This window comes from Delphinus delphis, chromosome 18, assembly GCF_949987515.2.
Source record: "Delphinus delphis chromosome 18, mDelDel1.2, whole genome shotgun sequence".
NCBI classification, from domain to species: domain Eukaryota; kingdom Metazoa; phylum Chordata; class Mammalia; order Artiodactyla; family Delphinidae; genus Delphinus; species Delphinus delphis.
Window position 1 is genome coordinate 1,430,853 of NC_082700.1, and position 14,563 is coordinate 1,445,415.

Here is a 14,563-nt window from a genome sequence, read left to right on the forward strand (position 1 = left end):
AACAGTGAGAGGCCCGTGTACCACACACACACACACACACACAAAAGTAAAAAACCGCTCTTAAATTTTAGCAATAGTTTCAGTAATAAAATAAAAGGATGGACATTTTTACCCAACGTTTTTCTTTTGTACTTTATACACATATTCAGGCTTTCCCCAACATCCAGGATACACGAGGGTTTTCTCCATCTACGCTACTATTTGCTTGTTTTAATTATATAACCAGAAACTAATTGTGATAAATTTATTTTTGGATTTCCCTAGTCTCTGTCTTCGGAACACCACTGCACACAGTCATCCCTTCAGCTGCTTCCATTCCTACCTCTTCAATCCTTTCTCCTTTCCTACAGAGCCTGTTTTGCTAATTACCGATTTTGGTATGTCAATTTGCCACGAGGCACTAGTGAACAAAAACAGCTTCTGTTACCCATTCTAATGGCTAGATTCATTTCAACAGAAGCAAAGTGTTAACCCAGAAGAAGTCAGTCTCTAGCATGAAGATTAGAAGGAAGCCTTTACGCATTCGCTCTCACGACAAAGCCGCACAGCCAACCACAGCCTCACACAACAAGAGCTGCTCCTGCTTGATTTAAACACTGTTTACAGGCTAACAGGACGGTTTTTAGCATTAGGTGATTCTGACATCTATCTTCTCCTCTTCTCTTCCAGAGTAGCCGCAATACCTTTTAAATACATCAAGTGATTCTTCTATCTCCCCATCTTGTGAAACAAATGAGTACTATACATACTCACTATCAATGTCACAAAAAAGATGGCAAGAATATCATGGCAATGATGTATTTTTTTAAAAATTTATTTAATTTATTTATTTTTGGCTGCGTTGGGTCTTCGTTGCTGCGTGCGGGCTTTCTCTAGTTGTGGAGAGCAGGGGCTACTCTTCGTTGTGGTGCGCGGGCTTCTCATTGCAGTGGTTTCTCTTGTTGCAGAGCACGGGCTGTAGGCGTGTGGGCTTCCGTAGTTGCGGCACATGCGCTCAGTAGTTGTGGCTCGCGGGCTCTAGAGTGCAGGCTCAGTAGTTGTGGCACATGGGCTTAGTTGCTCTGTGGCACGTGGGATCTTCCCAGACCAGGGCTCGAACCCGTGTCCCCTGCATTGGCAGGTGGATTCTCAACCACTGCGCCACCAGGGAGGCCTGCAATGATGTATTTTACCTCTGGACAACTCTGTAGATTTCCTGTGGCAAAGCTTGTATAAATAGAGACAACGCATTAAGAAACCACTTTTTTTTTTTTTCTTTATTTTTGCTGTACGCGGGCCTCTCACTGCTGTGGCCTCTCCCGTCGCGGAGCACAGGCTCCGGACGCGCAGGCTCAGCAGCCATGGCTCACATGCCCAGCCGCTCCGCGGCATGTGGGATCTTCCCGGACCGGGGCACGAACCCGTGTCCCCTGCATCGGCAGGCGGACTCTCAACCACTGCGCCACCAGGGAAGCCCAAGAAACCACTTTTTATACAAAACTATCCTGCGCACTATTGTTATAAACCTTTCATGTTTGGAAGGACCACTAAGACGTGGCTCTCTAAAGGCCATCTACGACGTTTCCTCAAAAACCACAAAAGAACATTCCGCTCTCCAAGCACATTTAGGGTACACTTTACACACCTTTCCACAAAGTTTTTAAAACAGAGATTTGTATCTAGGAAAGCATAAAATTGATTTTTTTAGCAAACAGGTTTTTAAAAGCTTCGGATGAGTAGTTTCTAAAAGCTAGATCTAATAATTTCTCACCTGCCTCAATGGTACTGCAGTAGCCTTCCAAGGGGTGCCGTCTCCTCCCCTCCGGTCTACTTTCCACAAAGCAGCCAGAGGGACCCTTTATAAGGCCGATGGCGTTACCCCCTGCTCCCCATTCCACGGCCCTTGCAACGCCCGCAAAGACCCTGCATCTCTGGCCGCCTCCTGGACCCGTTCCCCTGTTCATCTAGGCCAGCCTTGCCAGCGGCCTGGCATGGTGCTCCTCTGGGCCTTTACGCTAAAGGTCAGATGTCTCCTCTGTTTGAAACACTCTTCTCTCAGGTATCCACTAAGTCCCGTCAAGTCTTCGCTCAGCTTTCTTACTGAGGCCTACCACAATCACGCTTAAAAAACTTCAGATGTAATTGACATATAATGTTATTTTAGTTCCAGTAGTTCAACATAATGATTCCATATATGTCTAAATGGCAAAATGATCACTACAGTAAGTCTAGTTAACATCCATCACCACACAGAGTCACAAAACCTTTTTTCTTGTGAGGAGATCTTTCAAGACCTACCCTTAGACACTTCCAAATATACTTATTAGCCACAGTCACCATGTCGTACATTACAGCCCCAGGCTTATTCTGCCACCTTCTCCCACTTCGCCTATCCCCCACCCCACACCTCTGACAACCACCAAAATGTTCTTTGTATCTATGGGTTTTTTTTTTATTCCACATAAAAGTTAGATAATATGGTATTTGTTTTTCTCTGTCTGACTTTATTCCCTTATGATAATGCCCTCAAGGTCCATCTGAGTTGTCAAAAACGGCAAGATTTCCTTCTTGTTCTATGGCAGAATTTATACCATTTATGCAACGGTATAAATTCCGTTGCATATTTATACTACAATTTCTTCATCCACCAATGTAAACTTAAGAGTGTTTTCATGTCTTGGCCGTCATAAACAATGCTGCAATGAACACAGGGATGCAGATATCTTTTTGAGTTAGTGTTTTCCTTTCTTTTGGATATACTCCCAGCAGTGGAATTCCTGGATTGTATAATAGTTCTAATTTTAATTTTTTGAGGACTCTCCGTACCATTCTCCATAATGGCCGCGCTAATTTACACTCCCACCAACAGCACACAAGGGCTCTCTTTTCTCCACATCCTTGCCAAAACTTGTTATTTCTTGTCTTTTTGGTAATGGCCATTCTCACAGGTGTGAGGTGGTACCCTGCCGTGGTCTGGTTTGCACTTCCCTGATGATTAGTGATGCTGAGCATCTTTGAAGGTGTCTGTTGGCCATCTGCATGTCTTCACTGGAAAAATGTCTATTCAGATCTTCTGACCATTTTTTGTTGTTGTTGTTGTTGTTTTTGTTTTTGTTTTTGTTTTTTTGGTGGTACGCAGGCCTCTCACTGCTGCGGCCTCTCCCTTTGCGGAGCACAGGCTCCGGACACACAGGCTCAGCGGCCATGGCTCACGGGCCCAGCTGCTCCGCGGCATGTGGGATCTTCCCGGACCGGGGCACGAACCTGTGTCCCCTGCATCAGCAGGCAGACTCTCAACCACTGCGCCACCAGGGAAGCCCCTGACCATTTTTTAATCAGATTGTTTTGTTTTTGCTATTAAGTTGTATGAGTTCTTTATATATTTTGAATATTACTCCTTATCAGATACACAGTTTTCAAATATTTTCTTCCATTTAGCAGGCTGCCTTTTCATTTTGTTAATGATTTCCTTTTCTGTGCAGAAGCTTCTAGTGTGACATGGTCCCACTTGTTTAGTTTTGCTTTTGTGGCTTTTGCATTTGATGTCAAATCCAAAAACTCATCGCCAAGGCTGATGTCAAGGAGCTTACCACCTGTATTTTCTTCTAGATTTACGATTTCAGGTCTCATGTTCAAGTCTCTAGTCCATTTGGAATTGATCTTTGTCTATGATGTAGGATTGAGGTTCAGTTTCACTCTTTTGCATGTGGCTGCCCAGGTTTCCCAGCATCCTTTACTGAAGAGACTGTCCTTTCCCCATTGTACCTTCTTGGCTCCTTGTCATAAATTAACTGACCGTATGTGCATGGGTTGATCTCTGTGCTCTCTTATTCTGTTCCACTGATCTATGTGTCTGTTTTTATTCCAATAACATACTGTTTTGATTACTACAGATGTGTAATATAATTTGAAATCAGGAAGTGAGATGCCTCTGGCTTTGTTCTTTTTCTTCAAGACTGCTTTGGTTATTTGGCTCTTTTGTGGTTCTACGCACATTTTAGGATTGTTCTATTTCTGTGGAAAATGGCATTGGAATTTTGATGGGGACGGCACTGACTCTGTAGATTGCTTTGGGTAGTATGGACATTTTAAACAATATGAATTCTTCCAATCCATAATCACAGATTATTTTTTTCTAACAGTTTTTTTGTAGACTCTACAATTTTCTAATATGTCACTTGAAAACAGAGACAGTTTTACTTCTTCCTTTCCTATCTGGATGCATTTTATTTCTTTTACTTGCCTAACTGTCCTGGCTGCCTAAGACTTTCAATACTATGTTGAATAAAAGTGGCAAGAATGGGCAACCTTGTCTTGTTCCTGATATTAGAGGAAAAGCTTTCAGCTTTTCACCACTGAGTATGATGTTAGCTGTAGGCTTGTCAATATATGGCCTTTATTAAGCTGAGGTGCATTCCCTCTATACCCATTTTGTAGACAGTTTTTATCATAAATGGATGCTGAATTTTGACAAATGCTTTTTCTGCATCTATTGAGATGATGATACAATTTTTATCCTTCATTCTGTTAATGTGGTGTATCACGTTGACTGATGTGCAGATGTTGAACCATCCTTGCCTCCCTGGAATAAATCCCACTTGATCATAGTGTATGGTCCTTTTAATGTATTGTTGAATTTGGTTTGCTAATATTTTGTTGAGGATTTTTAAATCTATGTTCATCAGGGATACTGGCCTGTAATTTTCTTGTGGTGACCTTGTTTGGTTTTACTATTGGGGTAACACTGACCTTATAAAGTGAATCTGGAAGTGTTCTCTCTTCCATTTTTGGGAAGTCTGAGAAGGACAGGTGTTAACTCTTCACCTGTGAAGCCACCTGGTCTGGGACTTTTGTTTGTTGGGACGTTTTTGATTACTTATTCAATCTCCTTACTATTAATGAGTCTGTTCAGATTTTCTATTTCTTCATGATTCAGTCTTGGTAGGTTGTATGTTTCTAGGAATTTATCCATTTTTTCTAGGTTATCCAATTAACTGGCATATAATTGTTCATAGAAATCTCCTTGATCCTTTGTATTTATCAGTTGTAATGTCTCTCTCTCTTTTTTTTTAATATTTATTTTTGGCTGTGTTGGATCTTTGTTGCTGTGCACCGGATTTCTCTAGGTTCTCTAGTTGCACCACCAGGAAAGCCCTAAGAGCTGGTTTCTTGTAAAGATAAACAGAATAGACAGGCCTTTCCCTTGTCTCACCAAGAAAAAAAGAGAAGACTCAAAATCAGAAATGAAAGAGGACTTCCCTGGTGGCACAGTGGTTAAGAATCTGCCTGCCAATGCAGGGGACATGGGTTCGATCCCTGGTCCGTGAAGATCCCACATACCGTGGAGCAACTAAGCCCGTGCGCTGCAACTACTGAGCCTATGCTCTAGAGCCCACGAGCCACAACTCCTGAGCCCGCGTGCCACAACTACTGAAGCCCACACACCTAGAGCCCGTGCTCCACACAAGAGAAGCCACCGCAATGAGAAGCCTGTGCACCCACAAGGAGGAGTAGCCCCCGTTCACCACAACTAGAGAGAGCCTGCGTGCAACAACAAAGACCCAACTCAGCCAAAAATAGACAAAACAAAACCCCCAAAAAACAGCTCTTAGTTTCACTCATCTTTTTAGTTTCTGTTCCATTTATTTTCACTCTGATCTTTATTTCCTTCCTTTTAGCGCTTTTTAAAAAATTTTAATCTTGGCTGCTCTGCAGGGCATGTGGGATCTTAGTTCCCCAGTCAGGGACTGAACTCAAGCTCCCTGCAATGGCAGCATGGAGTCTTAACCACTGGACCACCAAGGAAGCCCCTAACTTCAGGCTTTTTTCTTTTTCTAGTTCCTTGAAGTGTAAAATTAGGTTACTTGAGATCTTTCTTACTTCTTAACACAGGTTTATCTCTATGAACTTCCCTCTTAGAACTGCTTCTGCTGCATCCCATATGTTTTGTTATGTTGTATTTCCATTTTCATTTGTCTCAAGATATTTTTTGATTCCTTCTTTCATCCATTGGTTGTTCAGTTGCATGTTTAATCTAAACATATTTGTGAATTTTCCAGTTTTTTTTCCTTGGAATTGATTTCTAGTTTCATATCACTGTAATTAAAAAAGATGCTTGCTATGATTTCAATATTCTTAAATTTGCAAGACTTGTTTTGTGACCTAACACGTAACCTATCATGGAGGACGTTCCATATGCACTTGAGAAAAACGTGTATTCTGTTGCTTTTGGATGAAGTGTTCTGTATAAATTTGTTAAGTCCATTTGGACTAAAGTGTCATTTAAGTCCAATGTTTCTTTATTTCATTTCTGTCTAGATGATTCATCCACTGATGAAAGTGGGGTATTAAAGTCCCTTACTATTATTGTCTTGCTGTCTATTTCTCCCTTTACTTCTGTTAATATCTACTTTATATATTTAGGTGCTCCTTTGTTGGGTGCATAAATGTTCTTTTTTTTTTTCCCCTGTGCCGTGTGGCATGTGGGATCTAGTTCCCTGACCAGGGATCGAACCCATGCCCCCTGCATTGGAAGCGTGGAGTCTTAACCACTGGAACGTCAGAGAAATCCCGCATAAATATTCTTATCTCGGATATCCACTAAGTTCCTTCAAGTCTTGCTCAAATTTAATCTTCTTATGGAGGTCTGCCACGATCACTCTCTTTAGTGCTATAACCTGCGCCCGTCACACCTCGCTCCCCACACACTTGCTAAACCCCTTACTCTGCTCTGCTTGTTCTTAACAGCATTTACTTTCTAATATACAATATACTTATTTATGATGTTTATTATTTGTTTCCCCTTTCTCAAAAGTACATTCTACAAAGACAGAGCTCTTGGTCTCTTCTGTATATTGATATATCCCAAGTGCCTAGAACATATGTGCCTGGCACATAGTAATTGTTGAAGAATGGAGAAAAAAGTAGACTTTAGTTTATTAGTCTTTCCTTACTCATGATGACTCTCAAAAATTTTGTTGTTGTTGTTTGTTTATTATTATGTTTGCCTGCGTTGGGTCTGTTGCTGCGCGCGGGCTTTCTCTAGTTGCGACGAGCAGGGGCTACTCTTTGTGGTGTGCGGGCTTCTCAATGCAGTGACTTCTCTTATTGTGGAGCACGGGCTCTAGGCATGCGGGCTTCAGTAGTTGTGGTGCGCAGGCTTCAGTAGTTGTGGCTCGGGGGCTCTAGAGCACAGGCTCAGTAGTTGTGGCACATGGGCTTAGTTGCTCCGCAGCATGTGGGATCTTCCCGGACCAGGGCTAGAACCCGTGTCCCCTACACTGGCAGGCGGATTCTCAACCACTGCGCCACCAGGGAAGCCCTCAAAAAGTTTTAAAATATTTATATTTTAATTAATAAATCATCACATGCAAACATAAGTTTCTGATAAAGAAATGGGAAATTCTACAATTTGGACTTCTTTCATCTGGCACAGATTCATCTTCATTTATTATTTTAAAAGAATTTTTGGCTGTGCTGCACAGTTTGCAGGATCTTAGTTCCCAAACCAGGGATTGAACCCTGGGCCACAACAGTGAAAGCAGCGGTCCTAACCACTGGACCACCAGGGAATTCCCTCCTCTTCATTTAAATAGGACCACTGAGTATGGTGAAGTAGGTTGTACACTGAACAAAGCTGCCCAACCAGGGGAACAACAGGGGCTAAAATTCATTAGGCTGATACCACACAGAACTGAGGTGCTCGTTTCTAATATGCACAAAGGGACTGCAAGTGCTAGCATACCCTGGTTTTAAATACCCAAGCTTTAAAAGTCTAATGATGTTTTAATGAAAATCCTTCCAAAATGTATTAGACATTTCCTGGAAAATTAATTCTGTTTGATGACTCAAGTATCTGGATGTCGGAAGAGAAAGATCTAAGTTAAAGTTTTGGCTTCCTATACTACTAAGTATGTGACCTGGTTAGTTACCTAACTTCTGCAACCTCAGTTTCCAACTCTGAAAGCTGGAATAATAGTAGCTCCTTCTGCACTCATTATACTTTCTTCCTTTCTGTATTCTTGATGCTCTCGCATCTGGAGCCTTGCTGACTGGGGAGAGAGTGCCTCTCCCAGGGCCATCCAATTCTTACCGAGATAGCAAGGAATGTACCTCTCATATACAAACTAATCAATCCAGAGCCCATACTCCAAAACACCTCCTTTCTCTGGCTCTCACACTCTAGGGGGACAGCCTGCATCCTCAGAGACCACTGAAATCATTCAGACTAGTTAACCCTAAGTGCATCTACCCTGCCTCACCATGCTTTCCCAGGGGCCCTGCGCCTTCTGCTTCCTAAGCAACTCTGGTGCTTCCCTGTGTGACCCTGCACGGGGTGGCATGAACCCTCCCTTGGAACTGTGAGTAACAAACTATCTTTTCAATGGTTATCATCTCCTGATCTGTCAGCTCCACCATACCTGAAGAAAAATAAAACCTACATTTTAAAATACCTTCACAGGGACTTCGCTGGTGGCGCAATGGTTTTGCAACACAGCCAAAGATAAATAAATAAAATCAAATAAAATACCTTCATAGGATTTTTAGGAAGAGTAAATACAAAAGTACCTTTAACCACAATAACCCCCACCTTCAAAATCAAAGATTTAAATGGAGGGAGGAAAAAAAAACACAATAAAAATGCCAGAAGAAAAGCTGGGTAAATATCTGTATAAATTTACAGTGAACAGAATAAAGCCAGGAATCGTAATTTAAAAGTACTGCTTTAAAAATATAAAATTTTGATTTAGTAAAAACAAAAGCAAACAGGGTTACAAGACATCGATCAAAATTGTGGAAAAACTCACAATTTGCAACTCACAACAGAAAAAGTATTAATATCTCCAGAGACAGGAAACAGATTAGTGGTTACCTGGGGCTGGGGATTTCACTTTTATTACTGTAAAACTGCATTGAGTCTCATCATCTGAAATAAAAGTAATTACTTCCCTAAAACTGATAGTATGGTTCGAAACAGTTTGGATTACTAAAAGAAGCTCACTATATCCTGTTTAATATTCATTTATTTACAAACATGTATATATGAAGGTAAATTTTAACCCCAACTGTCTTCTGAGCCATTATAAACTCTAACTAGTAAAATTAAGTATGTCTACTTATAATAAAGAATGAAGGAATTATTTATGAAATAGCATCTTAAAATGCCCTAAATATATGTTTTAAGATAGAAAAAAAGACTTACCGTCCAAAATTTTATAAAGTACTGTAAAACTGTTGTAGCCACGAAAAGGCAATATAATAGAGAGTACAACAGAAATAGCAGGAAGAATTTGTAATTAGAAAATCCCACACAGTTATTCACCCTAGAAGAATAAAGAAAATCACACTGTAAAAATAAGACAAACTCACAGAAACAAACACTAGAATGGTGTTTGCCAGGGGCTGAGGGGAGGGCAGTGGGGAGTGTTTAATGGGTACTGAGTTTCAGTTTTGCAAGATGAAAAAGTTCTGGACGCTGGTTGCAAAACAATGTGAACATACTTAACACTGCTGAACTGTACACTTAAAAATGGCTAAGATGGCAAATTTAATGGTTTTTTTTACCATAATAATAACAAATAGGACAGATGAAAAAACTTAAAATCACTATAACTAGAAAATGGGTCATTTGGGAAGTAGAGAGCAGTGTCTTAATTATGGATGTGTGTTTTAAATAAATTCTGTAAGGAATTTGGAATTTCAATGTTAATTCTTAGTAGACAATTATTTGGGTTAATAACATCAGAATGTATTTTTAAAGGAAAACATGTAGCAGAAACATAAAACTAGATCAATCTTGATATCTATGAGTAATTAAATTAACCTTCAACATTTAGGAATGCTGAGGTAAATCACTCCAAGTACCCCCCTCCCACCTCTCCAGCCCCACGTCATTTCCTCTGTGGTTTACACGTACCAAGGGCAGTGGTGATCCATCTTAAGAACACACCTAAGAAACAAACGAGCATAAGAAAATCCACGTAGAAAAATTTCCCTGATTCTAATTTCTGATAATTTTTGTTTTTTACTTAAAATTTTCTCTTCAGCAATACATCTTAGAAAAACCAACCCTGTAGACATTAGGTTAGAGACCATTTCTGTTATTTCCACAAATACTTTCGTAGGTAAGAAGTAATGACTTTTCACACTGAGAAATCAGCTGAGCACAGCCAGCTGACTTGGACCACATCAAACAACATTTTAATATACAGATGTGGTGCATATAGCACTTGGTACACTAGCTAGATCTAGTTTACAAAGTCAGCTGAGGAAAGTAAAATGAAAGTTATTTCAAACGTGCAAGTGATAAAACTTTAGAAGCAAATATTGTTAAAATATTAACACTGATGGGCTTGTAGGTGGTTATTTTTTTCCACAGATTTTATACAATTCTATCCCATGTATAAGAACCACTGTACTTTTATAATCAGAAAAAGAAAAACCCCAAATTTGCCTCCCCACCAGTATACGTAATGTATATTTGCATAAAGTTAGACAAGGGATCATTTCAAGTAATACAACAAATAAGTAAACTGATACCCAAAAGGTTAAACGACTTGTCTCACTCGAGTTCAAGGACTCACTGGAATTCCCATACTAGGGGTCTTTCTTTCAACACACTACCTTCTCACAAGAGCATGAGGGATAAAATCTTTGAAATTTTTTGGGGAACAACTTCAGAGGTGGTAACTGAAAGTAATAATGGGACTTCTCTGGTGGTCCAGTGGTTAAGACTCCATGCTCCCAATGCAGGGGACCAGGGTTCGATCCCTAGTCAGGGAACTAGATCCTACACGCCACAACTAAAGATCCTGCGTGCTGCAACTAAGAGCCGGTGCAGCCAAATAAATACATAAGTAAATATCAAAAAAAGAAAGTAATATTTTTGTGGATTGTTAGGCTTTAATACCAACATTAATAATAAAAACAAGAAAAGTGTCATGATGGTCTTTTTCATCCAGGAATTAAAGTTATCTTTCTCAAGGGGGGGGTATTACTTACTTGGTCATCAATACTACATTAAGCATATGCACAAGAAGTACACATACTTAAAATTCTAACAACTGGTACAGGAACTGTTATCAAAGATTACTTCAAAGTATATTCAGCTTATATACATAGTTATGTTAGCTCTGCATACAGAGCAAATAATGGGAGAGGCTGCAATGCTTTTGCTAAGTTCCTTCACTTTCTGTTCTCCCATCTCCAGTTCCAGTACTGGGGTTAAATGAAAGCCAAAGAGAAACACTTACATGTCACATGCTGAGCAGTGATGCGCACGGTCAGGCTTAATCAGCTGACATCTTTCACAGTATCTGATGGCTACATTTAAGAATTAAAAGGAAGTTGTTGAAGAATGTATGTTGAGAGTTGAGTTCATTTGACTATAAAATTTGCTTTCATTTCTTAGAAACAACTCTAGGAAACTGACAACTAATAATTTTAAAATAATACCAAAGTTCATTGGAGAGTTTATGAAATCCAAATGTCGGGAGGCAGAAGGGAACCTCAGGAATGTAGCTGGCCCAGCAATGTTCAGATGAATAAGGAGATCCAAGGAAATAAGGAACTGGTACAAAGTCAGACATGTAGTTTAGTGGCAAAACTCAGATACACTAAGACCTAAATCAAGTATCTTCTCCTACTGTACCATGATGTCTGTAGTAAAATATCAAAACAAACGTTCTCAATCATCTCCCACCCCATCCCAGATAAATAGCAAAATTGCAAACATACTATTGCGAAAGAACTCTAAACTTCTTCCCAGTGAATTCTAATATATACAGTTTGTATTTTCATTCATTCAAAACACAATGAGCACCTACTAGGGGCCAGATATTGCTCTCGGCATAAATCCCCGCCTTCACGGAACTCATGCTCTAGTGGAAAAGACGGGGAGTAATAACCAAGGCAAGGTGACAAAATAAGTCGTATATTAGTGATAGGTGCTGACAGGAAACATAAAGCAGGGAAGGGGAGTTGGGGTAATGTAATTTTAGAGTCATTTGAGAAAACTGAAACTGAAAGAAGGGAGCTGGTCAGTCACACAGATCTGTGGGAAAAGAGGAATCTGAGGAGACGGCACAGGCCTCGGGTGGGAGGGTGCTCAGGGTGCACGAACAGTGAGGGGCCGGTGTGCTTGGAGCAGAGGGGAAAGGAGGAGGACACAAGGCAGGGTCAGAGAAGCCGCATCAGGTAAGGCTTGCTCTCCCCACTCCGCTCAAGTACTCTGAGAGAAAAGAAGCCAACTGGAGGGGACTTCCTGGCGGTCCAGTGGTTAGGACTCCATGCTCCCAACGCAGGGGTGCGGGTTCAATCCCTGGTCGGGGAACGAGGATCCCGCATGCCACACAGCACAGACAAAAACAAAAAGCCAACTGAACGAAGAGCTCCACCAGAACCTGCAGAACATTCAGAACCTGAGGTTCTGGTTTTTGAAATCTAAGTAAGTGACAAACCAGTTCTTTGAGATTTATGAGGGAAATGTCCCAAGACTTCACAAATCAAGAATTCTTTAAAACCATTATTTTGGATGAATAGAGAATAATAAAATTACAGTGAGATACTAACCTTTTTCCATATCGTGGCCTCCAAAGCAAACAAATGCTTCTTGGCAACAAGACAAATGACTACGGGTCTTTCGCTAGAGCTGAAACGTTCACAGATTTAGAGCATCTGACTAATACTTACTCTGCGGGATCTACTGTAAGTGCGGTAGACTTCTTTGGGGGTATCCGCCTGGTCTACAGGCCACTCTCTTTCCAGGAAATGATTTCAGACCCCTTTTCTACCTGGACTGTGTGAACCCACCCACCTCCCCCTTCTGGTCCACGCTCTCTCTTACGAATCAGGGCTGAGGGGCAGTGAGCTGTATCTCACGGGGTGGAACTGAGTAACACATGATGGCCGCGCTTCGCCACGTGGATGGGATAAGAAAGGGAGAATCATTTTAAGGGCGACAGTGTAGGAAGTGAGCAGATGCCAGGGAGCAGCAAGGACAGCTGCAGGAGCCCCTCTGGCCCCCGGGTCTCAGCTCCAGTCCCTTCTTGCACTCCTGCCCTCAGGGCACAGGAGACACCCACCACTGTCTTACACCACCCCGTACGTTATGGTAGTTTCTTTTGGAGGGAAGGGGGAGTTAAAAAGCTTACGCTATTGTCTGTTACTTGTGATCATTAGGGCTAACAGACATAGTAACAGCAGAGAAAACAGGTTCAAATAAAAATTTAAATTAAACATACCCTCTAAAAAGTAGATGAACCATGTCATGTTAGTGTTTTTGGAAAAGAATTTGGCCATATCTATAAAAGCGTAAGGCATGAACACTCTCTGCCCGGGATCTCTGCCGCTAGAAAATTTATTCTATAGACATGCTCTCACCACAACATGGTTTCAATAACAAAGCACTAGGAATAACGAATTATGAAGGTAGTTAAGCATTTTATGATACACTACACAGACTTTAACAAGAATTCTCCATACAAAATAGACACATACCCTGAACTGGAAGAGTGCAAACATATTAAGTGGAAAAAAGCAAACTGCAGAATAGTTGGATATACAGCATGTTTCATATCTCTGAGGGGGGAGAAGAACATATGTATTTTTCTATTTACACATCCCAATACAATGCATCCACCTTCAGACTTGAATCAACATATATGAGAGACACAAAGTGTTATTTTGAAGCAGTGCTAGCAGTTACACCTGCTAGAAGGCAGCTTCCCAGGTAACCAAATCTGTACTGGTTAATACCTATCCACTCTCATTGTTAAAATGTTAATTGATTGTATATAAGTTTTGCAATATTCTGTTATATATAAAAAATTTCTGCAAGGATATACAAGAAGCATGGCAACCTCTGGGGAGTAGTGCCAGGGTAAGGGGCAGACACTTCTCATTTGGTATCCTTAAAACAATTTTTTTAAATCATGTCCCTGTATTACTTTTATAATTTAAACCAAACTTCAAGATGAAGGGAATTTATACAAATATCCCCTTATCAAATGAATAACGTGTACCCTACTGAGGGCCTTCTGTAGTACCTTGGCTAGACTGGACACTAGGGAAGTGAACCCATACAAGGTAGGAAAAGCAGAGCAGGTAAAAAGGACCTGAGAGGTCTTCTAACTCAACCTCTCATTTTTTAGGTTAGAAACACCCCAAAACCTAAAGAGAAAACAAGTAGTTTGCCCAAGATTATCTCCCTCTCTCTCTAAACGAGTGGTCAGATCGGGATCAGAAGCCCGGTGTCTTATTTCCTCTTCCTCTACATTTCCTCCACTCAAAATTCTGCCGTTGCTCTGAGATGAGATGAAACGAAACAGACTTTTCAAGAAGCCTTTTTAAGGGTCTTGATGACTGAGTAGATAGAAGAACTGAAGTAAAAGCAGCTGTCCAAGAAAACTGCAGTTTCTAGGAGGGGTGGCCAGAAGAGTGATGCTGCCAGTGCCAGAAACAAGCTTGATGCTGGCGGGTGGAGGGAGTGGGTGGGTATGGGAGGGGGGTTAGGTTGTTTTTCTTTCTTTCGTTCATTCATTCAACAAATACTCAGTCTCTACCCTGTGACAAACACTGCTCCATG

General features: G+C 41.0%; 1 protein-coding gene across 3 annotated transcripts in view; it reads right to left on the reverse strand.

Annotated features, from left to right (window-relative positions):
• The window catches only part of ZDHHC20 (zinc finger DHHC-type palmitoyltransferase 20), a 73,423-nt gene that overhangs the window by 16,407 nt on the left and 42,453 nt on the right, over nt 1–14,563 (reverse strand). For all 3 annotated transcript variants that reach the window (XR_009516762.1, XM_059995613.1, XM_059995612.1), the window contains exons 5-7: nt 11,232–11,301; nt 9,896–9,928; nt 9,182–9,302 (exon numbers count right to left, since the gene is read on the reverse strand). Coding sequence is in view for 2 of the 3 variants with exons in the window: in XM_059995613.1 (XP_059851596.1) it covers nt 9,182–9,302; nt 9,896–9,928; nt 11,232–11,301 (224 nt within the window). In the remaining variant the exon portion in view is untranslated. The remainder of the gene's footprint in view (nt 1–9,181; nt 9,303–9,895; nt 9,929–11,231; nt 11,302–14,563) is intronic.